The 24,793-nt window shown below is 51.4% G+C and overlaps 2 protein-coding genes across 2 annotated transcripts in view; one reads left to right on the top strand and one right to left on the bottom strand.

Annotated features, from left to right (window-relative positions):
- The window catches only part of LOC140421016 (short coiled-coil protein B-like), a 96,183-nt gene that overhangs the window by 52,137 nt on the left and 19,253 nt on the right, over nucleotides 1-24,793 (top strand). The window lies entirely within an intron of this gene.
- The window catches only part of LOC140421015 (calmegin-like), an 80,826-nt gene continuing 78,642 nt past the window's right edge, over nucleotides 22,610-24,793 (bottom strand). The window contains exon 15 of the mRNA XM_072505294.1: nucleotides 22,610-22,964. Within this exon, the coding sequence (XP_072361395.1) occupies nucleotides 22,887-22,964 (78 nt within the window). The 3' untranslated portion in view covers nucleotides 22,610-22,886. The remainder of the gene's footprint in view (nucleotides 22,965-24,793) is intronic.

Raw genomic sequence — 24,793 nt, forward strand, 5'->3', positions numbered from 1 at the left:
CAACAGATGCCAGTATGAGATACCCTCAATTATGACTCAGGAGAGAAGATCGATAATTCAAAGGCTTTAATTACCAGAGAACCAGACAGCTGCCGAGAAGTGTGCTCACTGCACGCTGCCCACTGAACGTAACCTTATATACAGCTCCCTGGGGGCGGAGCCGGAGGCAGAGTCCACCAGGGTTCCAAACCCGGTCTTAAAGGGGCCTACGCATTAAAGGTACATGTGAATACAGATATCATTCATCACATTCATCCCCTGTTTAAAAAAACACATAGTCCGTCGGGGGTGAAGTGGAATTACAAGTTCAGTCTTTTGGGTGGTCTGATTGCCTGTGTTGACCTTCTCAGCTCCGGTGGTGGTGCGGTGGATACGGTCGTCCTCGGTGGTGGTATATCCGGGAGCACGGTTGTCTGAGCCTTTGCCCACGTTGGAGCAGGGGGCGTATCCGGGGTGACTCGGGTGATTGGTGCCGGGGACGGCTGGGGGGCGCTGTCGGAGTCGACAGCCGGTGCGGGGAGGGAAGCATTGGTAGAAGGGGGGGCGTCAGTGGGCGAGCCAGCGGGTGCCAGTTCTCGCAGGGAAACGGTGTCCTGCCTGCCGTCGGGGTGCTTGACGTAGGCGTATTGAGGGTTTGCGTGTAGTAGTTGGACCCTCTCGACCAGCGGATCTGTCTTATGGCTCCTCACGTGCCTCCGGAGTAGAACTGGTTCCGGAGTCATCAGCCAACGTGGAACGAGACCCCAGAGGTGGACTTCCTGGGGAAGACAAACAAACGGTTGTGAGGGGTCTCGTTCGTGGCCGTACAAAGGAGCGACCTAATGGAGTGTAGGGCATGGGTAGGACCTCTTGGCGATTGGGAGACTTCTTGACCGTAGAGCTAGAAGGACAGCCTTCCAAACTGTCGCGTTCTTCCTCTCCACCTGCCCGTTTCCCCGCGGGTTATAGCTGGTCGTTCTGCTCATTGAGCAGATATCGACGCAGCTCATCGCTCATGAACGATGTACCCCGGTCGCTGTGGATATAAGCGAGGGAAACCAAACAGCGTGAAGATGCTGTGCAGTGCCTTGATTACGGAGGCCGAGGTCATATCAGGGCAGGGGACAGCGAAGGGGAAGGGGGAGAATTCGTCGATGACAGTGAGGAAGTAGGTGTTGCGGTTGGTGGACGGGAGGGGCCCTTTGAAGTCCACGCTTAGTCGCTCAAAGGGCCCAGAGGCCTTTACCAGGTGGGCCTTGTCTGGTCGATATAAGTGTGGTTTGCACTCCGCACAGATCTGGCAAGCCTTGGTCATGGCCTTGACCTCCTCGGTGGAGTAAGGTAGGTTGCGGGACTTGATGAAATGGGCAAGCCGGGTGACCCCCGGGTGGCAGAGGTCATCGTGGATGGCCCTCGGGCGGTCATTTTGCGCATTGGCGCACGTGCCGCGGGACAGGCCATCTGGGGACTCGTTGAGCTTCCCCGGACGATATGTAATATCATACGTGTAGGTGGAGAGTTCAATCTTCCACCTCAGAATTTTGTCATTCTTTATTTTGCCCCGTTGTGCGTTATCGAACATAAAGGCGACCGGCCGTTGGTCGGTGACGAGGGCGAACCTCCTACCGGTTGGGTAGTGCATTCAGTGCCGCACGGCCTCCACTATGGCTTGTGCCTCCTTCTTGACTGCAGAGTGTCGAATTTCCGAGGTGGTGAGGGTTCGGTAGAAGAACGCTACTGGTCTGCCTGCCTGGTTGAGGGTAGCAGCCAGGGTGACGTCTGATGCGTCGCTTTCTACCTGGAAGGGAATGGTTTTGTCCACCGCGTGCATGGCGGCCTTGATGATCTTGGCCTTGATCCGACTGAAGGCCGACTGAGCCTCAGCCGTCAGGGGAAAAACCGTGGTCTTAATGAGTGGTCGGGCTTTGTCCGCATATCTGGGGACCCACTGGGCGTAATAGGAAAAGAGCCCCAAGCACCGTTTGAGTGCCTGAGGCTATGGGGGAGGGGAAGTCATTTTCCACGACGTAGCCGAGGATGGCTAGCCGGGTTGTGTGGAACACGCATTTCTCTTTATTGTATGTCAGATTGAGGGCCCGGGCGGTCTGGAGGAACTTCCTCAGGTTTGCGTTGTGGTCCTGCTGGTCATGGCCGCAGATGGTGGCGTTGAACAAGTATGGGTATGTAGCCCGTAAGCCGTACTGCTCCACCATTTGATCCATCGCCCTTTGGAAAACGGAGACTCCATTTGTGACACCCAAAGGGACCCTGAGGAAGTGGAAGAGCCGACCGGCTGCTTCGAAGGCCATATAGGAGCGGTCCTCTGGACGGATAGGGAGTTGATGATAGGCAGATTTGAGCTCGACTGTGGAGAATATTCGATACTGGCCGATTTGGTTCACCATTTCTGCTATGCGGGGAAGTGGGTACGCATCGAGTTGCGCAAAGCGGTTTATGGTCTGACTATAGTCCACCACCATACGTTGTTGTTCTCCGGAGCGGACTACCAGTACTTGTGCCCTCTAAGGGCTGTTGCTAGCCTCTATGACCCCTTCTTTTAGTAGCCGCTGAACCTCTGACTTGATGAAAGTCATGTCTTGGGCACTGTACCGCCGACTCCTGGTGGCAACGGGCTTACAGTCGGGCATGAGGTTTGCGAAGAGGGGGGGTGGTGCAACTTTGAGTGTCGCCAGGCTGCATACCGTGAGCGGGGGCAGGGGTCCGCTGGACTTCAGTGTCAGGCTTTGGTGGCTGCACTGAAAGTCCAGACCGAGCAGCAGGGGGGCGCAGAGGTGAGGGAGGACATAAAGTTTAAAACGGGCGTATTTGCCGCCTTGAATAGCGAGGTTCGCAACACAATACCCCGTGATTTGGACCAAATGACACCCAGATCCTATGGCGATAGTTTGGGAGGTGAGGTAGGTGCGCAGGGAGCAGCGTCTTACTGTGTCTGGATGGACTTGGGAGTACCGGCTGGTCGCATTCTCATGGAGGACGCAGGTCTCGATGGCAGTTGCTAGGGTGAGGTGCTTTATTTTAAGGAGCTGCTGTCGTAGGGTGTCCGAGATGACCCCAAAAACTCTCTGATCCCGTATCATGGAGTCGGAGGTGGCCTCATAGTCGCAGGACTGCGTGAGGATACGGAGATGTGTCAAATAAGATTGAAAAGGCTCATCCTTACCCTGCAGTCGCTGCTGGAATAGGTACCTCTCGAAGCTCTCATTGACTTCCACGCTGAAGTGTTCCTCGAACTTCAGAAGCACCGTCTTATATTTTGTTTTGTCCTCGCCTTCCGCGAATGCCAGGGAGTTATAGATGTGGATAGCCTGTTGCCACGCCGTGGAGAGGAGGAGGGCGATCTTCCTGGTGTCCGATGCATTCTCCCTGTCTGTGGCTTCTAGGAAGAGCTGGAAGCGCTGTTTAAACAGCTTCCAGTTTACGCCAAGATTTCCAGCGAATCAGAGCGGCTGCGGCGGGCTGTTGTTTTCCATGGAGCAGGATGGCGGATTTCTGAAAGGGTGCAGGTAGGTCTCACAGTCGCTGGTTAGCGTCCACTACTGGTACTATGTCGTGTTGGGTGTTCTGATGCACAAATGATCCAACACGGCTGTAGAAGGTACAACTTTCTTTTATTGTCTAAACAACGGTAACAACTAACTACTGGCTTGGGTACGTGCTTCACCAGCTAACCTGTGGACCCAGCCCGATCACTATCTTAGTGAGGGACTCAGCACATGGTCTATGCCTGAGTGGCGCGCTGTGAGCTTGTGCTCTGAGCTATCTCCTGGTAGAAAGAGCGGGAACTGTGGTGTTCCCTCTTTTATAGTGCGTGTGCTCTCACTGGTGATTGGCTGCGATGTTATGTGTGTGCTGGTTGGTCCAACTGCCTGTCCATCAGTGTGTGTGTGATTGCACCATGATATGCTGATGTGGATATCATGATAGGCCTCAGTTCCTGGTGAGCGCAGTAAGTCTCTCCAAGTATTCATCTAGCGTTGCCCCGGAGCGCTGGCGGCAGGTCGAGAGCAAATGTCTGGCGTGTACCTCGTTTATCGGCTTTACGAAGCGCTTCTGTAGGTTTCTTTACTAATTATGATGCGGAGGCTCCCGTGTCCACCTCCATCTTGATTTGCTTCCCATCCACCACCACTCTAGTATAAATAGGCTCTGCTCATGCCTCATTGACATTAAACATGTTGTAAGAATGCTCCTCTGCATCCTATGAGCTTTCTACATGGCGCGTAGCTGCTGGAGGCTTCCTCAAATTTAAACTTTCTTGCTCAGCTTTCGCCTCTCCTTTCGTACCTCTGCATTTCATGCCCCTTCTTGTTGCATCGGTGACAAACAGCATCCAGAAACTTGCACTGATTTGCATAGTGTGGCCACTCCACTGCTTTCACCTTTCTGCTTGCAGCTTCTTTCTATACTTGGTGCAGCACCTCTGCCTGGGCGCCACCATTAGCCTGCTGGATATGTCGATATTTGCTGACAACCATTGCCAAGCCCCGAGAAATGTCAGGAGCCTCCTTAAAGGTAAGTGTGGCTTCACTCAATAACTAACGCTGAATGCTGTCTTTGTTAATGCGGCAGACGAGCCGATCTCTAAGCAGAGCTTCTAAAAGTGCTCCAAAATCACAGTGCTCTGAAAGCTGCCGTAACTCTGCCACAAAGTCAGCAACTGATTGACCTGCTTTTCGAATGTGGCTATGAAATTTGAATCTTTGAACAATTACCAAGAGTTGGGATTATGGTAATTCTGGGCATGACCGACTAAGTCTTCAAATGAAATCTTCCTGGGCTTCTGTGGTGTGGCCAGATTTCTCACCAATTTATAAGTCTTCATCCCATTCATGCTCAGGAGAATCAAATGCTACTTTGCTGCACCTTCTATTTCATTTGTTCAAAAGAAGCACTTCAGCCTCTCCATGTATTCTGCCCAGTCTTCACTTTGCTTATTAAACTTTCTGACTGCCCTGGACAGAGTGATGCTTCTAATTTGAAATTCCTTTGATTAAACCCACAATGGAAACTAGCTACTCACAGTAATAGCGGTGTTCCCAGATATTTGCTGCCCTTCTGGATGGTAGTGGTCGTGGGTACGGAAGATGCTGTCTAAAGGAGCCTTGGTGAGTTCCTGCAGTGCATCATGAAGATGGTACACACGCTGTCATTGTTTGTCAGTGCTGGAAGGGGTGAATGTTTGTGGAATGGGTAGCAATCAAGCGGGCTGCTTTGCCCTGGATGATGTTGAGCTTCTTGAGTGTTGTTGGAGCTGCTCTCATCTAGGTAAGTGGAGAGTATTCCATCACACTCCTGACTTGGGTCTTGTAGAAGGGGGGCAGGCTCTGGGGAGTCAGGAGGTGAGTAACTCGACACAGGATTCTTAGCTTCAGACCTGGTCTTGTAGCCACAGTTTTCATATGGCTTGTCCAGTTTAGTTTCTGGTCAACGGTAACCCCCAGAACGTTGATAGTGGGGGGTTTCTGACATGGTAATGCCATTGAATAACAAGGGGTGTTGGTTCGATCCTCTTTTGTTGAAGTTGGTCATTGCCTGTCTCTTTTGTGTGTGAATGTTACTTGCCGCATGTCAGTCAAAGCCTGGATATTGTCCAGGTCTTGCTGCATTCGAACATGGGCTACTTCAGTATCCGCGGAGTCGCAAATGGTGCTGAACATTATGCAGCCATCAGCAAACAGCCCCACTTCTGACCTTATGATGGAAGGAAGGTCATTGATGAAGCAGTAGAAGATGGTTGGGCCTACAGATTTGAACATGTAGTTCTGCCTTCCATTTTCTTCATTGATTGCTGCTTTTCCCTGTTATATTTCCCCAGTTAGCTCCAAAGAGAAAAGTAGAGGTGCCACAGAGTGCAGCGTTTATTTGGAGATGTTGCCCTTACAGTACAAGATGGTGACATCATTACACATCATGTGACGTTCCACCAGCAGGCAGTGTTACTTGAACACATAACAACCCTCCCCTTTACTTCTTTAGTGCAAACAACGTTTCTTTTAATACTTTAACAGACCCACGTCAATATCCATTACTTTACACCATTGTATTGTTGATACATATGTACACTCATTAATATACTCTTAGGAGGACGTCTTTCTCTTAGGTAGTACTCAACATTATGGAATGTGGCTCCTCAAAACCTTGGAAACGCCTTCCTTTTCTCTCGGGAGTGGTACCTTTTGAGAAACTACCTCTGTGTCTGTCTCCATTCGTGAAGGTTCTGCAGGGACAGATCTTGAAAATTTCCTCTGTAGTAGGTCTCGGTTCTGACGTATTACTGTCCATATATTCTAATGTGAATACATCTGGTGACGTCTCAGCGATTTTACTGTGAAGCTAGTAGTTGGTCTATATGACCTCGCCGAACTCTCTCATCTGTATGCTGTATGGTATTTGACCTATCTTTTCTAGCAAGATGGCTAGTACTTATTTTTCACTCGTCGTATAGCTCCTGAGTTTTGCTCTCTCCCAGCAATCGTTTGACAGTCTCTGAAGTATCAGGTGGTGTCAAGGGGTTGAATTGTGTGCTTGGTTTCCTCTTGAAGAGTAGCATTGCTGGTGAGTTCTGCATATCAGAACGTTATTAATACGTCTTGATAAGGTGCCTTGATCTCGTGATGCCTTAACTGCATGAGTGACTGAACAATCGTTTGGCCAATCCATTTGTTGCAGGATGGTACAGAGCCGATTCAATATGTTGTATACCAATTCCCTTTAAGTAATCTTCAAACTCTTTTGACGTAAATTGGGTTCCATAATCACTTACGATCTGCTCCGGCCTTCCAAACCTTGTGACTACTTCATCCAATCTATCAGTGGTTTGTTCAGTTGTCTTGCATTTCATGGTTGTGTCGCCTGGCCATTTTTAGTCTGCATCGGCAATCATTAGGAACATGTGTCCCTCAATAATCCTGGCCACCGACTTCTGGTTGCGGCGATGACCAGCTAAGCCGCACGTTTCGGCAGCTCCAGCTTTGACGGACCTTCGGGCTCTTTTAAGAGCCCCAACAGGAAATTTTCTGCAACGAAACCCGGTGTGGGGTGAAGCAACAGGGAGTCCCCCCCCAGTGGGAAAGAAAAAGATCGGCGGCGGCGGCCAGATCACGGAGGATCTTCGAGGGCAGCGGCAAAGGAAAGAAAGGAACAAGATGGCATCGGAGGGAGCTCAGGCGACATGGGAACCGGACCAGGATGAATTTTTAAGACGGTGTATGGAGCTGCTAAAAAAGGAGGTGCAGGCCCCGATGCTACAGGCAATCGAGGGGTTTAAAGAGACACAAAAGGCCTAGGAGATAGAGCTCCGTGTGGTAGAGCAGAAGGTAACTGACAACGAGGACGAGATCCTGGGCCTAGCGGTCAAAATGCAGACGCACGAGGCGCTTCATAAGAAGTGCATCGAAAGAATTGAAGTCCTGGAAAATAGATCAAGGAGAAAGAACCTCCGGATCCTGGGTCTCCCCGAGGGAGTGGAAGGAGCTGACGGCGGGGCTTATGCGAGCATGATGCTACGTTCGCTAATGGGAGCTGAGGCCCCCTCGGGCCCCTTGGAAATGGAAGGGGCCCACCGGGTCCCTGCGAGGAGACCAAAGGCTGGAGAACCACCTAGGGCGATGGTCGTGCGATTTCACCGCTTCAATGACAGAGAGGTTGTTCTGAGATGGGCCAAGAAGTTACGAAGTAGCAGATGGGAGAATGCGGTGATACGAGTGTATCATGACTGGAGTGCGGAGGTGGCGAGAAGGAGGATGAGTTTCAATCGAGTCAAGGAGGTGCTGCATAAGAAGAAAGTAAAGTTCGGGATGTTGCAGCCGGCGCGATTATGGGTCACGCACCAGGATAGACATTACTATTTTGAAACGTCGGAAGAAGCATCGACCTTCATTCAAAAAGCGAAACTGGACCAGAACTGAGGGACTGATGTTGGAGGGGAAACGAGAATGCTGATGTATAGAGGTGTAAATTGGGGAGGGGGGGACACTGAGAAATGTGGGCGCCGGTGGGGGGGAAAAAGAGACACAGGCGGGGGATGGGGAATGGGAACGGGGCTGTAGGGGGAGCTGCGCGATGGGGGGCGGGATGGTTCTAGAAAGCGCGGGGTTTCTTTTTCTTTTCCCGCGCCAGAGAGATGATGGCGGGAAGATAGGCACAAGGAGGATGGGAGTTCCTCACACGGGGGGGTCAAGGAGAGAGCGGGAGAAGCCGGGGTCAGTTGAAGTCAGCTGACTTTCGGAAGCAATATGGGGGGAGTAACCATGCTAGATGGGGATCTAGCGGAGGGAGGGGGGGGTGGACAACTGGGTTGCTGCTGCTGAGATCGAAAGGGAGCTGGTAAGAGAAAAGGTGGTCGAGGCAGGAATGCGCCGCCTGGGGGACGGGTGGGTGCGCGGGACCGGGACTGGTGCAGAGAGGGTGATGGTTAGTCAACAGGGGAGGGGGGCGGGCAGCCCCCCAGTCCGGCTGATCACGTGGAACGTGAGAGGCCTAAATGGGCTGATTAAGAGGGCCCAAGTGTTCGCGCACTTAAAAGGACTGAAGGCAGACGTGGCCATGCTTCAAGAGACGCATCTGAAGGTGGCGGACCAGGTTAGGTTGAGGAAAGGATGGTTGGGACAGGTGTTCCACTCAGGGCTGGACGCAAAGAATAGAGGGGTGGCCATATTGGTGGGGAAACGGGTGTCGTTCGAGGCTAGGAACATTGTAACGGACAGCGGGGGCAGATATGTGATGGTGAGTGGCAGACTGCAGGGAATGGAGGTCGTGCTGGTCAACATATATGCCCCGAACTGGGATGATGCGGGATTTATGAAGCGGATGCTGGGACGTATCCCGGACCTGGAGGTAGGAAACCTGGTAATGGGGGGGGGGGGGGGGGGGGGGGGGGGGACTTCAACACCGTGCTAGACCCAGGGTTAGATAGATCTAGATCCAGGACCGGAAGAAGGCTGGCAGCGGCCAAGGTGCTTAGGGGGTCTATGGACCAAATGGGGGGAGTGGATCCGTGGAGATTTGCCAGGCCACTGGCCAAAGAGTTCTCCTTTTTCTCCCATGTCCATAAGGTATACTCCCGGATAGATTTCTTCATTCTGGGAAGGTCACTGATTTCGAGGGGGGAAGGAACGGAGTACTCGGCCATAGCTGTTTCAGACCATGCCCCACATTGGGTGGATCTGGAACTAGGATAACGTGCGACGGCTATTGGGGGTGATAATGATGCCCCCATCAGAGTGGGAGGCAGAGATAGTGGCGGCGATGGATGCAGAGAAGGCGTTTGATAGGGTAGAGTGGGAGTATCTATGGGAGGTGCTGAGGAGGTTCGGGGAGGGGTTTGTCAGCTGGGTTAAACTCCTCTATGGGGCCCCAATGGCAAGTGTAGTCACAAATCGGCAAAGATCGGAGTATTTTCGACTACATAGGGGAACAAGACAGGGATGCCCGCTGGCCCCATTACTGTTCGCGCTGGCAATTGAACCACTGGCCATAGCGCTGAGGGACTCCAGGAAATGGAGAGGGGTGGTTAGAGGGGGAGAGGAACACCGAGTGTCACTCTACGCAGATGACCTACTGCTGTATGTGGCGGATCCAGTGGGGGATGACAGAGGTTATGCAGATATTGAGGGAGTTTGGAGATTTCCCGGGATATAGGCTTAACATGGGAAAGAGTGAGCTTTTCGTGATACACCCTGGAGACCAGAGTAGAGGGATAGATGGCCTGCCGCTAAGGAGAGTGGAAAGAAACTTCCGATACCTGGGGATTCAGATAGCCAGGAGCTGGGGACCCTTACACAGACTCAATCTGACTCGGCTGGTGGAGCAAATGGAAGAGGATTTCAAAAGGTGGGATATGCAGCCACTGTCACTGGCGGGCAGAGTGCAGGCGATTAAGATGATGGTCCTCCCGAGGTTCCTATTTGTGTTTCAATGTCTCCCTATATTGATCACTAAGGCCTTTTTCAAGAAAATAGATAGGAGCATCATGAGCTTCGTGTGGGCAGGGAAGGCCCTGAGGGTAAGGAGGGGGTTCCTGCAACGTAGCAGGGACAGAGGGGGACTGGCGTTGCCGAATTTGGGCGACTATTACTGGGCCGCTAATGTGGCGATGATCCGTAAGTGGATGATAGAGGGAGAGGGGGCGGCGTGGAAAAGGCTGGAGATGGTGTCCTGTAAAGGAACGAGCTTAAAAGCGCTGGTGATGTCGCCACGTCCGCTCTCCCCGAAAAGGTTTACCACAAACCCAGTGGTGGCGGCAACATTAAGTGTCTGTGGGCAATGGAGGCGACAGAGGGGTGTGCTGGGAGCCTCGGTGTGGTCCCCGATCAGGAACAACCATAGGTTTGCCCCAGGGAGGTTGGACGGAGGGTTCCAGAGCTGGCACCGGGCAGGAATTAGGAGAGTGGGAGACTTATTTATAGATGGGACGTTTGCGAGCTTGGGAGGGCTAGAGGAAAAGTATGAGCTGCCTCTGGGGAATATCTTTAGGTATATGCAGGTGCACGAGACAACAGGTGAGGGAATTTCCGCTGCTCCCGACACAAGGGATCCAGGATAGAGTGCTTTCGGGGGGATGGGTCGGGGAGGGCAAAGTGTCCGAAGTATACCGGGAGATGAGAGAAGAGGGGGAGGAGCTGGTAGAAGAACTGAAAGGAAAATGGGAAGAAGAGCTCGGGGAGGAGATTGAGGAGGGTTTGTGGCTGATGCCCTAAGTAGGGTAAATTCCTCTTCCTTGTGTGCCAGGCTTAGGCTGGTCCAATTTAAAGTAATACATAGAGCACACATAACGGGAGCGAGGTTGAGCAGGTTCTTCGGAGTGGAGGACAAGTGCGGGAGGTGCGGGGGAAGCCCGGCGAACCACACACATATGTTTTGGTCGTGTCCGGCACTGGAGGGGTATTGGAGGGGAGTGACGGGAGTGATCTTGAAGGTGGTGAAGGTCCGGGTCAAGCCAAGCTGGGGGTTAGCCATATTTGGGGTAGCGGATGAGCCGGGAGTGCAGGAGGCGAAAGAGGCCGATATTGTGGCCTTTGCGTCCCTAGTAGCCCGGCGAAGGATTTTACTCATGTGGAAGGAAGTGAAACCCCCCGGCGTGGAGGCCTGGATAAACGACATGGCGGGGTTCATAAAACTGTAACGGATGAAGTTTGCGCTGAGAGGATCGGCTCAGGGGTTCTCCAGGCGGTGGCAACCGTTCCTCGACTATCTAGCGGAACGTTAGGGGGAAAATAGATAGCCAGCAGCAGCAGCCCAGAGTGGGGGGGGGGGGTAACTTTGTTTTTGTTCTAGAGGGGGTGAAGGGGCGGGAGGGGAACACTATTTCGTGTTATGTTGTCAGTTCACTATTTTATTTAAACCATGTTATCTATCAGTTATCATGTTACCGTTTTTGTTGATTTGTAAGGGGGAAAAATTGTGTTTGAAAACTTTAATAAAATGTATTTAAAAAAATAAATAATCCTGGCCACCAAAAATAACTGCATGCCATTTATTTCATCCCCACTATACCAGGATGTCCTTCATATAGTTGATCAAGGATCTTGATGTGTAAGCACTCTGATTCCCTCGAACAGAAATCCACTCTGAACTGTCAGATCAAGTCTTCTTTTGTTATAGAGCTTGAGGTCTGGCTTCTTACGTTGTACCTTTTAGGGCCATGTCCATTGATGTGTTGGGTGTTCTGGATCCGTGGAATACATACAGGCCACCAATACTTAAACTAGTACAACACTATTTTATTAAGTTAGAAACTGTTGAACATACATTCATTGTGGGTTAACACGATGATAGATTAAACTAAAGACCTATGCCTGTCCTAACCAGTCTATGCACTCAGCACATGGTGAAGATCTGTGCTATAAGCTCTGTCCTTCTGAGAGGCTGCATCCTGAATGAGCGGGAACTCTGATGCCCCCTGTCTATATAGTGAGTGTGCTCTAACTGGTGATTGGCTGCGGTGTTGTGTGTGTTGATTGGTCTTGCTGTCTGTCCATCAGTGTGTGTATCTGCACCATGATATACTGGTGTATATTATGACATCCATGACCGTCCCCATCACTGGATAGGCTCTTGTATGCCTCTGTACTTGAGGTGAAGTCACAGGCACATTATCCTTGTGTGAGAGATATAGGGCGTTTGCAAATTTTTTTTCAGGTTCTTGTTAGACTGGATCTCTCCCCCACAACCCAAAAAGATGTGCAGGGTAGGTGGATTGGCTATGCTAAGTTGCCCCTTAATTGGAAAAAAAACTTGGGTACTCTAACTTTATTAAAAGAAAGGTTCTTGACTGATTTGTAACAGCAAGCTGATTAAAGCATCCGCATTTGTGTACTGATCTTCGATACTGGATATCATAATTACGTGCCGACCATCTCTGCAACGAACTAGCTGCTAATGAAGGAATACTTTTATACGGTCCAAAGATTGTCGTCAAGGGTTGGTGATCTGTTGACTTCCGGTTGCGGCTATGCGGAGCTAAGTCGCACGTTCAGCAGCTCCCGCTAAAAACTGACTGTTGGACTCTATTTAGGGCCCGTAACGACGCGTGTTCAATGTTTCCCGGTGTGGGAAGGGGACAGTAACATTCCCCCGATAGTGTATGGATTGGACCAGGAGTGGGGCGATTTAAAAAGTGGCATTGAAGCAAGGAAAGGTGCGAGGGAGGAGGCCCAAGATGGCGGCGGGCGGAGACCAGGCAGCGTGGAGGCAGTGGGCGCAAGAGCAGCAGGAGCTTCTCCAGCGCTGTTTTAAGGAGCTGAAAGCAGAGCTGCTGGAGCCGATGAAGGCTTCAATCGATAAGCTGCTGGAGACCCAGACGGCCCAAGGGGCGGCGATCCGGGAGGTCAGGCAGAAGGTCTCGGAGAACGAGGATGAGATCCCGGGCCTGGCGGTGAAGGTGGAGGCGCACGAGGCACTCCACAAGAAATGGCAGGCGAGGTTCGAGGAGATGGAGAACCAGTCGAGGTGGAAAAACCTGCGGATCCTGGGTCTCCCGGAGGGGCTGGAGGGATTGGATGTGGGGGTCTACGTGGTCACCATGCTGAATTCACTGATGGGAGCGGGGGCCTTTCAGGGGCCCTTGGAGCTGGAGGGGGCCGATCGAGTGCTGGCGAGGAGGCCCAGGCCCAGCGAGCCGCTGCGGGCGGTGCTGATGCGGTTCCACTGGTTTGCTGATCGAGAGTGTGTGTTAAGGTGGGTCAAGAAGGCATGGAGCAGCAGGTGGGAGAACGCGGAGGTCCGGATCTACCAGGATTGGAGCGCGGAGGTGGCGAACAAGAGGGCCGGTTACAACCGGGCGAAGGCACTGCTGCACAGGAAGGGGGTGAAGTTCGGTATGCTGCAGCCGGCGCGACTGTGGATCACCTATACGGACCGTCACCATTATTTTGTGTCCCCGGAGGAGGCGTGGGCCTTTGTACGGGCCGAATAACTGGACTCGGATGAGGGGTCGTGCTGGAGGGATGATTGGGGACTGTTGTGTTGTGTTTCGAGGGGGGGTTCTTTGTTTTTTTGGGGGTTGATTGGGCATTGTTTTGATTAGGTCCGCCGGGTGGGCTCGTGGGGGGGGGTAGGTAAACTGCTTGGGGGTTGATGGTCGTTCGGGGAGATGGGGCCCCGGGGGGGGGGGGGCGGAGGGGGGGAAGGCCTGAGTTGGAGGTAGTGGGACCGGGCCTGGAAAGGGAGGTGCGCCAGAGGAGGCGGGGCCGGGCGAGTGGAAAGCGCGGGCTTTTTCCCGCGTTAAGGATTGAAGGTGCGGGGCCGGAGCTGGGCAGCACGGGCTTTTTCTCCCGTGCTGAGAGTGGAATGGATGAGAGCCTGCTGGTGGACAAAGGGGGGGGGGGAGAGGAAGTTCCACACTGGGAGGGGAGGGTCGATGAAGCGGCGGGAGTGGCCGGGGTCAGCAGGAGTCAGCTGACTTACGGGAGTGCAATTGGGGGAGCAATGCAGCTGGGGGGGGGGGGGGACCGGTTTGCTACTAGAATGGCCAAGGGGGAGCTGGGGTTGGTAGAGGAGGTCAGGGTGGGGGTCTGCCGCTGTGCGGAACGGATCGTGCGGGAGGCGTGGGCACGTGGCTGGCCTAGGAAGGGCTATAGCTAGTCGGCGGGGGAGGGGGGTGAGTAGCCTGGAATGTAAGGGGTCTGAATGGGCCAGTCAAGCGGGCCCGGGTGCTCGCGCACCTGAAGGCGGATGTGGCCATGCTTCAGGAGACGCACCTGAGGGAGGCGGATCAGGAAAGGTTGAGAAAGGGGTGGGTAGGGCAGGTGTTTCATTCGGGTTTGGATGTAAAAAATCGGGGGGTGGCGATCTTGGTGGGGAAGAGAGTGTTGTTCGAGGCGTCGAGCATTGTGGCAGACAATGGCGATAGGTATGTGATGGTAAAGGCAAGCTTACAGGGGGAGCGGGTGGTGTTGGTCAATGTATATGCCCCGTATTGGGACGAGGCGGGGTTCATGCGGCGCATGTTGGGCCGGATTCCGGACCTGGAGACAGGGGGGGCCTGATAATGTGGGGGGATTTCAGCACGGTGCTGGATCCGACATTGGATCGATCTAGGTCTAGGACGGGCAGGAGGCCGGCGGCGGCCAAGGTGCTGAGTGGGTTCATGGACCAGATGGGAGGGGTGTACCCATGGAGGTTTGCAAGGCCGGGGGCCAGGGAATTTTCATTCTTCTCCCATGTCCACAAGGCCTACTCCCGGATCGACTTTTTTATCATGAACAGGGCGCTGATTCCGAGGGTGGAAGATACGGAGTACTCGGCGATAGCCATTTCTGATCATGCTCCGCACTGGGTGGACCTTGAGTTGGGAGAGGAGAGGGACCAGTGCTCGCTGTGGCTCCTAGAGGTATGGTTGCTGGCGGACGAGGAGGTGAGCGGGCGGGTCCGGGGGTGTATAGAGAGGTACCTGGAGGCTAATGCCATGGGGAGGTGCAAGTAGAGGTGGTCTAGGAGGCACTGAAGGCGGTGGTCAGAGGAGAGCTGATCTCCATTAGGGCACAGAAGGAGAGGGGGGAAAGGAGAGAGAGGGAGAGGTTGGTGGGGGAGATGGTGAGGGTGGACAGGAGGTACGCGGAGGCCCCGGAGGAGGGATTGCTCAGGGAGCAGCATAGCCTCCAGGCTGAGTTTGATTTGTTGACCACCAGGAAGGTGGAGGCGCAGTGGAGGAAGGCGCAGGGGGCAGTATATGAATACGGAGAAAAGGCGAGCCGGATGCTGGCGCACCAGCTTCGGAAGCGAGAGGCAGCTAGGGAGATCGGGGGAGTTAGGGATGGAGGAGGGAGCACGGTGTGAAGTGCTGTGGGTATCATTGGGGTCTTCAGGGACTTCTACGAGGAACTGTACTGGTCTGAGCCCCCACTGGAGGAGGGAGGGATGGGTCGCTTCCTGGACCGACTGAGGTTTCTGAGGGTGGAGGAGGGGCAGGTGGCGGGGTTGGGTTGGAGGAGTTGGTCAAAGGGGTAGGGAACATCCAGGCGGGAAGACACCAGGGCCGGATGGGTTCCCGGTTGAATTTTAAAAGAAGTATTCGGACCTGCTGGGCCCGCTGTTGGTAAGGACCTTCAACGAGGCAAGGGAAGGGGGGGCTCTGCCCCCGACGATGTCTAGAGCGCTGATTTCCCTGATCCTGAAGCGGGACAAGGATTCCCTACAGTGTGGGTCATATAGGCCGATTTCACTCCTAAATGTAGATGCAAAGTTGCTGGCAAAGATTTTGGCCATGAGGATAGAGGACTGTGTGCCGCAGGTCATACACGAGGATCAGACGGGGTTTGTGAAAGGGAGGCAGCTCAATACTAATGTACGGAGGCTCTTGAATGTTATAATGATGCTGGCAATGGAAGGGGAGGCGGAGTTAGTGGCAGCGATGGATGCGGAGAAGGCCTTTGATAGGGTGGAATGGGGGTACATATGGGAGGTGTTGAAAAGGTTCAGGGAGGGGAGGGGTTCGTCAGGTGGGTGAGGCTGCTATATGAGGCCCCGGTGGCGAGTGTGGCCATGAACAGAAGGAGGCCAGAGTATTTCCGGCTACACCGGGGGACGAGGCAGGGGTGTCCCCTGTCCCCCCTGCTCTTTGCGCTGGCGATTGAACCCCTGGCCATGGCGTTGAGGGAGTCGAGGAACTGGAGGGGGCTGGTGTGGGGTGTGGAGGAGCATCAGGTGTCGCTCTATGCGGATGATTTGCTGCTATATGTGGCGGACCCGATGGGGGGAATGCCAGAGGTGATGAGGATCCTTAGGGAGTTTGGAGATTTCTCCGGGTACAAGCTTAATATGGGGAAGAGCGAGTTGTTTGTAGTGCACCCAGGGGACCAGGAGAGGGGGATTGGTGAGCTCCCGCTAAAAAGGGTGGAGAGGAGTTTCAGGTACTTGGGGGTCCAGGTGGCTAGGAGCTGGGGGGCCCTACATAAGCTTAACTTCACGAGGCTGGTGGAGCAGATGGAGGAGGAGTTTAAGAGGTGGGACGTGCTGCCACTCTCCCTGGCGGGTAGGGTGCAGTCTGTTAAAATGACGGTGCTCCCGAGGTTTTTGTTCCTGTTCCAATGCCTCCCAATCCTGATCCCGAAGGCCTTCTTCAGGCGGGTTAACAGGAGCGTTATGGGGTTTGTGTGGGCGCAGAAGACCCCGAGGGTGAGAAGGGTGTTCCTGGAGCGGTGCAGGGATAGGGGGGGGGGGGGGGTTGGCGCTGCCTAACCTCTGTGGGTATTATTGGGCCACCAACGTGGCGATGGTGCGTAAGTGGGTGATGGAGGGGGATGAGGCGGCATGGAAGAGGCTGGAGATGGCATCCTGTGTGGGCACGAGCCTGGAGGTGCTGGTGACGGCACCGCTGCCACTTCCTCCAATGAGGTATACCATGAGCCCGGTGGTGGCGGCTACCCTCAAAATTTGGGGGCAATGGAGACGTCACAGGGGGGGGGGGAGGGGGAGGTGGGGGCCTCGGTGTGGTCCCCGATTCGGGGGAACCACCGGTTTGTCCCGGGGAGGATGGATGGAGGGTTCCTGAGCTGGCACAGGGCAGGTACTAGAAGGATGGGGGACCTGTTTGTGGACGGGAAGTTCGCGAGCCTGGGTGAGCTGGAGGAGACGTTCGGGCTCCCCCCGGGGAACACCTTCAGATATTTGCAGGTAAGGGCGTTTGTTCGGCGGCAGGTGGTGGAGTTCCCACTGTTGCCGCCACGCAGAGTCCAGGACAGGGTGCTGTCGGGGGTGTGGGTTAGAGAGGGGAGGATCTCGGCAACATATCAGGTGATGCAGGAGGAGGAGGAGGCCTTGGTGGAGGAGCTAAAGGGTAAGTGAGAGGAGGAGTTGGGTGAGGAGATTGACGAGGGGACATGGGCTGATGCCCTGGGGAGAGTGAACTCTTCCTCCTCTTGCGCGAGGCTCAGCCTCATACAATTTAAGGTGCTGCATAAGGCTCACATGACCGGGGCAAGGATAAGCCGGTTCTTTGGGTGCGAGGACAGGTGTGTTAGGTGCTCAGGGAGCCCAGCAAACCACACCCACATGTTCTGAGCGTGCCCAGCACTGGAGGACTTTTGGAAGGATGTAGCGAGGATGGTGTCAAGGGTGGTAGGTTCCAGGGTCAAGCCGGGCTGGGGGCTCGCAATATTTGGGGTGGCAGAGGAGCCGGGAGTGCAGGAGGCAAAAGAGGCCGGTATTCTGGCCTTTGCGTCCCTGGTAGCCCGGTGAAGGATTCCTCTTCAGTGGAAGGATGCGAGGCCCTCAAGCGTGGAATCCTGGATCAACGATATGGCGGGGTTTATTAAATTGGAGAGGGTGAAATTTGCCTTAAGGGGATCGGTGCAAGGGTTCTTCAGGCGGTGGCAACCGTTCCTAGACTTCCTGGCAGAACGTTAGAAGATGGTCAGCAGCAGCAACCCGGGGGGGGGGGGGGGGTTGCTTTGTTTTTCTTGAGTGGGCGTATATATTTGCCTGTGTTGATGAAGGCTGTTAATTTATTATTTATGTATATGGGGCGGGGCGGGGGGGGTTGTTTTCTTTCTGTATTTTGTTGATATTTTGTGAAAATTTGAATAAAAATTATTTTTAAACGGTTGGTGATCTGTCAAGAGTGTAAAATGAGGTTCGTAAAGGTAATTGTGATACCTTCTTAACGCCGAATATTATGCTCAGTTTCTTTTTGTAGCTGAGCTTAATTTGTTTCTGCGCTATTAAACGTTCATGAAACAAATGCTATTGGTCGTCCCTTTCCTGAGGACCTTATGTATGAGACACTGTGCCAACCCCATAGGGTGACGTATTCCAAACAAGCTGTAACTTCAGCTTAAAATAATAATAATAATTGCTTATTGTCACGAGTAGGCTTCAATGAAGTTACTGTGAAAAGTCCCTAGTCGCCACATTCTGGCACCTGTTCGGAGAGGCTGGCACAGGAATTGAACCCGCGCAGCTGGCATTGTTCTGTATGACAAGCCAGCGATTTAGCCCACTGTGCTAAACCAGCCCCGAGCAGTTGTGGACCAATAACCCTGACGTCTTCAAAACTTTATCTTACATTTTAATATATATTTTCACATTCTTCAGACCAGTGTCTTGCCTCTTTGACTCTATGTAATGACTTCAATCTCATTGCTAAGTTAGGAATGAATTTACCATTCTAAATGAGCAATCCTAAAAATGACCTCAGTGCGTCACATTTTAAGGACGTGGAACTTCTAGAATTTCAGCCATCTTCTTTGGTTCTTTATGTAAGCCATCTTTTTCAATGATGTAACCTAGATAGTTGATGGACGATTTAATAAATTCACACTTTTCTTATTTGACTGTGATTTTGTAACTGCCCCAGGATAGCTTCTGAGTTCTTTACTTGTTCTTGGTCACTTGAACATGTAATGCGAATGTCAGTTAGATAACATTGTCCACCAGTTAGCCCACTTAGAATTTGAGCCATGGATTCTGAAAAAATAGCAGGTGCTGAAGTTATCCCAAATGAAAGTCTTCTGTGATCATTATGATATTGGTTGTGATTCTGCAACATTAATCTGTAGATACGGTGGTGAAAGATCTATTTTACTTAATTTCTGACCTCCAGAAAGTCCTGCAAATAAGTCTCCAATTATTGGCAGAGGATAGTGATCTGCACACAGTACTTGGTTAATTGTGATTTAAATTCTCCACATATCCTTACTGAACCATCAAGTCTCAAAACAGGAACTATCAGTATAGCCCATTCACTGGTGGTAACGGGTTCAATGACTCGTGTTTGAACTAGTCTTTCAAGTTCTTCTTGACTTTTGGCCTGATGATGTGTGGGACAATTCTTGCTTTGAGACATTTTGGAGTAATCTGGAGCCCAGTGAGTCTTCAAACACCTTATTATATTTACCCAGAAGTTGTTGTAGGTCATTCTTTGAATCAACCAGTTGGTTTTCGATGGCCCTGTTGAGTTTTTAGCCTGCTCAACCGTGCCCTACCAAATAAGGCACAAAAGTTCTCTCAGGCAACGTGAAGAGGCCACTCCGCTGTTTTGACTATAATCTTCCAGTTTTGCCATAATGCATCCTTTTAGTGGTATGACTTCTTCTGTGCACGTCCTTAGGATAACATTTGATGGTTGTAAAAGAGATGTTTTAGCTACTGATCTTGGCAGATACCTTGGGTATTAATGAAACAGCTTCCCCCGTATCCACTTCCTTCTTGACCTGGTTATCATCAAGTTTTGGGAATTCCCAAAAAGGTTGTTGACCACCTCTTGCTGATAGGACATCTAGTTTCAGCTCTTTAAGCTGTTCTGGTGAGTCTTTAGTTCTATCATTCAGTTTGTAATCTCAACACGTAGACTTGACTGTACTTTTTTTGTACTGGTGAAGTTTGACGTGACCAGCATGCTTTGCAATACGGCCCTTTTTGGCCACAAATTTTGCATTCATTCTCATTACTCCAGCATTCTCCAACTGAATGTCCTACTTCTGCACAACGATGACATAGTAGACTTTTCGCAGACTTGCTTTTAATGGTCTACATCCTATGGATCTTCACTCCAACTCCAATTTCCACTGCAGGTTTCAGCGATAAAGTGCTTTCAGTCAGCAGTTTTCTCTGGATAGCTTCATTTTGGAGTCCACAAATCAGCCGCTGACGAAGGGTGTCATCCAGTGTTGTACCAAACTCGCAGACACTGGCAGAACTCAATACAGACAGTTCCCCAAGGCCGGAATTGAACCCTGGTTCCTGGTGCTGAGAGGGAGCAGTGTTAACCACTGTGCCACCGTGCCAACTTACAAAATGCTTTCACTTTCTTTCTGATCATGGCGGTAGAAATTAAACCTTTCTGCAATTAAAGGTGAAGGGGAGAGAAATGTCCTTCCTAGATTTTCATTACTTCCTTGTAGGTTATATCTCCTGGCTTTGCTGGGTGGACCAGATTCTGTAGCAGCATAAAGGTTTTACACACTACTAAACTGAGAAACACATACAATTGAAACCTCTCTTCATATGCATTTGAAGTCTTATAGTCCTCATCAAATGCATCCATGGCACCACTTTTTCCTGCCATTTTTGGATCCCGGTTCCCCGGACTGCACTTCAGCCTTCCTTCCTTCCTTCCGATTTTTTAAAAGAAACAAGCAATCTTCTGGCCGACAAGCAAAACTAATTTCTTCCCTTGCCTGGATGAGCATTTTCCCGAGCAGTAGGTTGCAGAGTCGGACAGCCTTCTGGGTTCCTATTCCTGCAGCACGTTAACAGTTCCACGAGCATGGGCACCTCAGCTTTTATCCACCTCAACGGTAAATAAATGGCCAAAACTTTTTTTAAAGATATGTTCATATGATATGAATCCTGTCCCCGCCCGAAAACCGGCACCGGAGAATACGGCAGCCGGCGTCGGGGCGGGATTCGCGCCGCCCCCCGGGGATTCTCCGACCCGGCAGGGGGTCAGAGAATCCTGCAGTTTATCCCAGTGAATATGGTTAAACAAGTTTGTCATTAACAGGTGTTTGTCTGTACACAATAATAGTGGTGCCAAACCCAGAAAATACAAGCACATATTCTCAAATCTGGCCTTGAGGAAATGCTTTCCAGATGCTATTGCTTCAGCCTCTGAATTTTCTTGAGAGTTTTCACTGTTGTAGAATAACCTGCAGAAGACAATGGCATGCCAGGACCTTTATATTTCAACCTTTCAAGTCCAGTCCTGCATTCCAGGCTTGATTCCAACCTTTCCCCATCTGCTGAAACAAGGTCCTCGTAAAGGGCACAGCCAGAAATATATGCCCACTGTGAAGTTAGCTCCCTCCCTTAAATGCTGAGCAATGTGTCTGGTGCAAGCCAAGTGCTTTCCTCTCCTCCAATCCCACTTGATTGGCAACCCACCCACAAAAAATCACTGATGCAGTGGCAGCAGTGTATACCACCTATGAGATACACTGCAAAAATTCACCTAGACTCCTCAGACAGCACCTTCCAAATCCACCACCTCTACCATCTAGAACAAGGGCAGTGGGTACATGGGAACACCATCATTTCAAGATCCCCTCCAAGCCACGCTGCATCCAGTCTTGGAAATATATCACTGTTCCTTCATTATCAATCCTGGAACTCCCTCCCCAACAACACTTGTATGTGTACCTACACCACATGAACTGCAGTGGTTCACAAAGGCAGCTCGCCACCACCTTCTCAAGGGTAATTGGGTATGGGCAAGCTTGCAATGTTCACATCCCATTAACAAATATTTTAAATATTCTATAATTGTGGCAGAATGACTTTAGAAGGTGCCTAATTGAGCTGCAGATACATACAGATCACATAATGAGGGTTTCATAGCAAATCAATAAACCAGAACTTTGAGGATCCTCCTCAGTCACCATATCATAGTGGTGAGATTTGCAGGTACTGCTCCTCTTCCTCCTTGTGTTTCAAGAGAGATTACAATTTGTTCCAATCTTCATGCCTTCAGTCCAGACTGTTAAAGGAATATTCTGATAAAGCAGTAACAGACCATTACGAAGTTTGTTCCTTCTTAAGCAACATACCAACCACAAATATTTGATTTTTATAAAACATTCAGCTGTCTTCGCAAGGAAGATTGCATACTTGCAGGGGGGAAAATGGTAATTGTGCAAATGTGAGATGGTTGTGGTCCTGAATTAGTACTAAAAATTAGAATCCTTGAACACAAAAATAAACAAGATGCATTTTACTACAAGGAATTTTCTCAATTTAATTCAGACGGATCCACTGGTAGATGTAGTCTGGGTTATTAGACTGAAGAATAACCTCCCTGCCAAGGACACAAAATATTTAGTAACATTATTGTAATGATGCGAAGTGTCACTGAGGAGGCTTCTTATATAACCAAGAGATTTATTGGAAACAACAATGAGGTTGAACCATATAAAGGCACAGAAGTATATCATACTGACCTTTACTATCTGACTCCCGGGTCCATGCTCTCAGGGCCCTGCACTTTTTCCTCATGATTCAGACTTTGTGCCTCACGTGATATGGGTCATATGGCCCATGGAAAACCAACACTTAAAAGGGGACACGCTACCATAACTATGTTAAGGAAGCAACACGTAATAACTTGGGTCATAATCTGATTTGAGAATAGCTGTTATTAATTTTTATCACATCAAAATAAAAATAAAAACATCTCTTAGTGAATACAAGAAATATGTTTTATTTTATCACAAATTATAATAACGTGGAAGAAAATATTGTCTCTTATTCATAGCAAACTTACAAATATAAAACTAAAAAACACATTTATAATACTGTTACAAATAAAGCACAAGCATCTTCCTCCAATATCCGCTGCATAGCCTGTGTTACTAACAGTTATGTCCAAAGGTTTTGTGTTAAACTCGAGTCAGGCTGACTTGACTACTCCATGTAAAATGTATCTTTTCGAAGAGCATGAATCCAGGTGGTCATTACTTTGGATTTGTCTTGCGATATCGCAGAGCCTCTGCTGTAATCTGACCTGGATCTGGTTCACCGCCTCCTTGTGCCTGCAACCAGAATTTATTCTATAAGCATCTTTGTTGTATTTCCTGCATAAATTTCACACCCGCTTCTACTATCATGAATGATTGGGGTGTCCCATTAGAAATACTACTCAATTTAGAAAACACTGCATTATCTTAGGGCAGCACGGTAGCATTGTGGATAGCACAATTGCTTCACTGCTCCAAGGTCCCAGGTTCAATTCCAGCTTGGGTCACTGTCTGTGTGGAGTCTGCACATCCTCCCCGTGTGTGCGTGGGTTTCTTCCGGGTGCTCCGGTTTCCTCCCACAGTCCAAAGATGTGCAGGTTAGGTTGATTGGCCATACTAAATTGCCCTTAGTGTCCAAAATTGCCCTTAATGATGGGTGGGGTCACTGGGTTATGGGGATAGGGTGGAGTTGTTGACCTTGGGTAGGGTGCTCTTTCAAAGAGCCGGTGCAGACTCGATGGGCCGAATGGCCTCCTGCACTGTAAATTCTATGATAATCTGCTCACTTCTAGGAGTAAGATACTATTGTCAAAGCCATAAACCATGTCACTGATTTAGGAAACTGTTGAGATGGTACGGTAATAATTTGTAGCCAGTTCCCACAATCAACCTCTGTATTTGGGGCTTAAAGCTTTTGGAAAAAGGAATGACTGGAATTGCAATGTGATCATGATTCCATGCATGAATTAGAATTTGCTCAAATGTAACTCCTGGGGCGTCATTCTCCGACCCCCCGCCGGGTCGGAGAATGGCCGTAGGCCGCCGTGAATCCTGCCCCTGCCCCACCGAAGTCTCCGGTACCGGAGATTGGGCGGGGGCAGGAATCGGGTCGCGCCGGTTGGCGGGACCCCCCGCTGGATTCTCCGGCTCGGATGGGCCGAAGTCCCGCCCAGGAATTGCCTGTCCCGCCGACGTAAATCAAACCTGGTATTTACCGGCCGGACCAGGCGGCGTGGGCGGGCTCCGGGGTCCTGGGGGGGGGGGGGGCACGGGGCGATCTGACCCCGGGGGGTGCCCCCACGGTGGCCTGGCCCGCGATCGGGGCCCACCGATCCGCGGGCGGGCCTGTGCCGTAGGGGCACTCTTTCCCTTCCGCCTCCGCTACGGCCTCCACCATGGCGGAGGCGGAAGAGACTCTCCCCACTGCGCATGCGCGGGAAACTGACAGCGGCCGCTGACGCTCCCGCGCATGCGCCGGGAAACTGACAGCGGCCGCTGACGCTCCCGCGCATGCGCCGCATTTCCGCGCCAGCTGGCGGGGCAACAAATGCCATTTCCGCCAGCTGGCGGGGCGGAAATCCCTCCGGCGTCGGCCTAGCCCCTCAATGTTGGGGCTAGGCCGCCAAAGATGCGGAGCATTCCGCACCTTTGGGCCGGCGCGATGCCCGTCTGATTGGCGCCGTGTTTGGCGCCAGTCGGCGGACATCGCGCCGTTGGGGGAGAATTTCGCCCTGATTTTTTACAAAAAATACCTGTCAATTAGGGTTGCATGATGCCAATGCAGGACCAGCTGTGTTTTCATGAGCTCTGGCCCTACGTATTAGTGAGAGGCAGCACGGTTTTGTGAAGGGGAGGTTGTGTCTCACTAACTTGATAGAGTTTTTCGAGGAGGTCACAAAGATGATTGATGCAGGTAGGGCAGTGGATGTTGTCTATATGGACTTCAGTAAGGCCTTTGACAAAGTCCCTCATGGTAGACTAGTACAAAAGGTGAAGTCACAAGGGATCAGGGGTGAGCTGGCAAGGTGGATACAGAACTGGCTAGGTCATAGAAGGCAGAGAGTAGCAATGGAAGGATGCTTTTCTAATTGGAGGGCTGTGACCAGTGGTGTTCCACAGGGATC

Source organism: Scyliorhinus torazame, chromosome 5, assembly GCF_047496885.1.
Source record: "Scyliorhinus torazame isolate Kashiwa2021f chromosome 5, sScyTor2.1, whole genome shotgun sequence".
Taxonomy (NCBI): domain Eukaryota; kingdom Metazoa; phylum Chordata; class Chondrichthyes; order Carcharhiniformes; family Scyliorhinidae; genus Scyliorhinus; species Scyliorhinus torazame.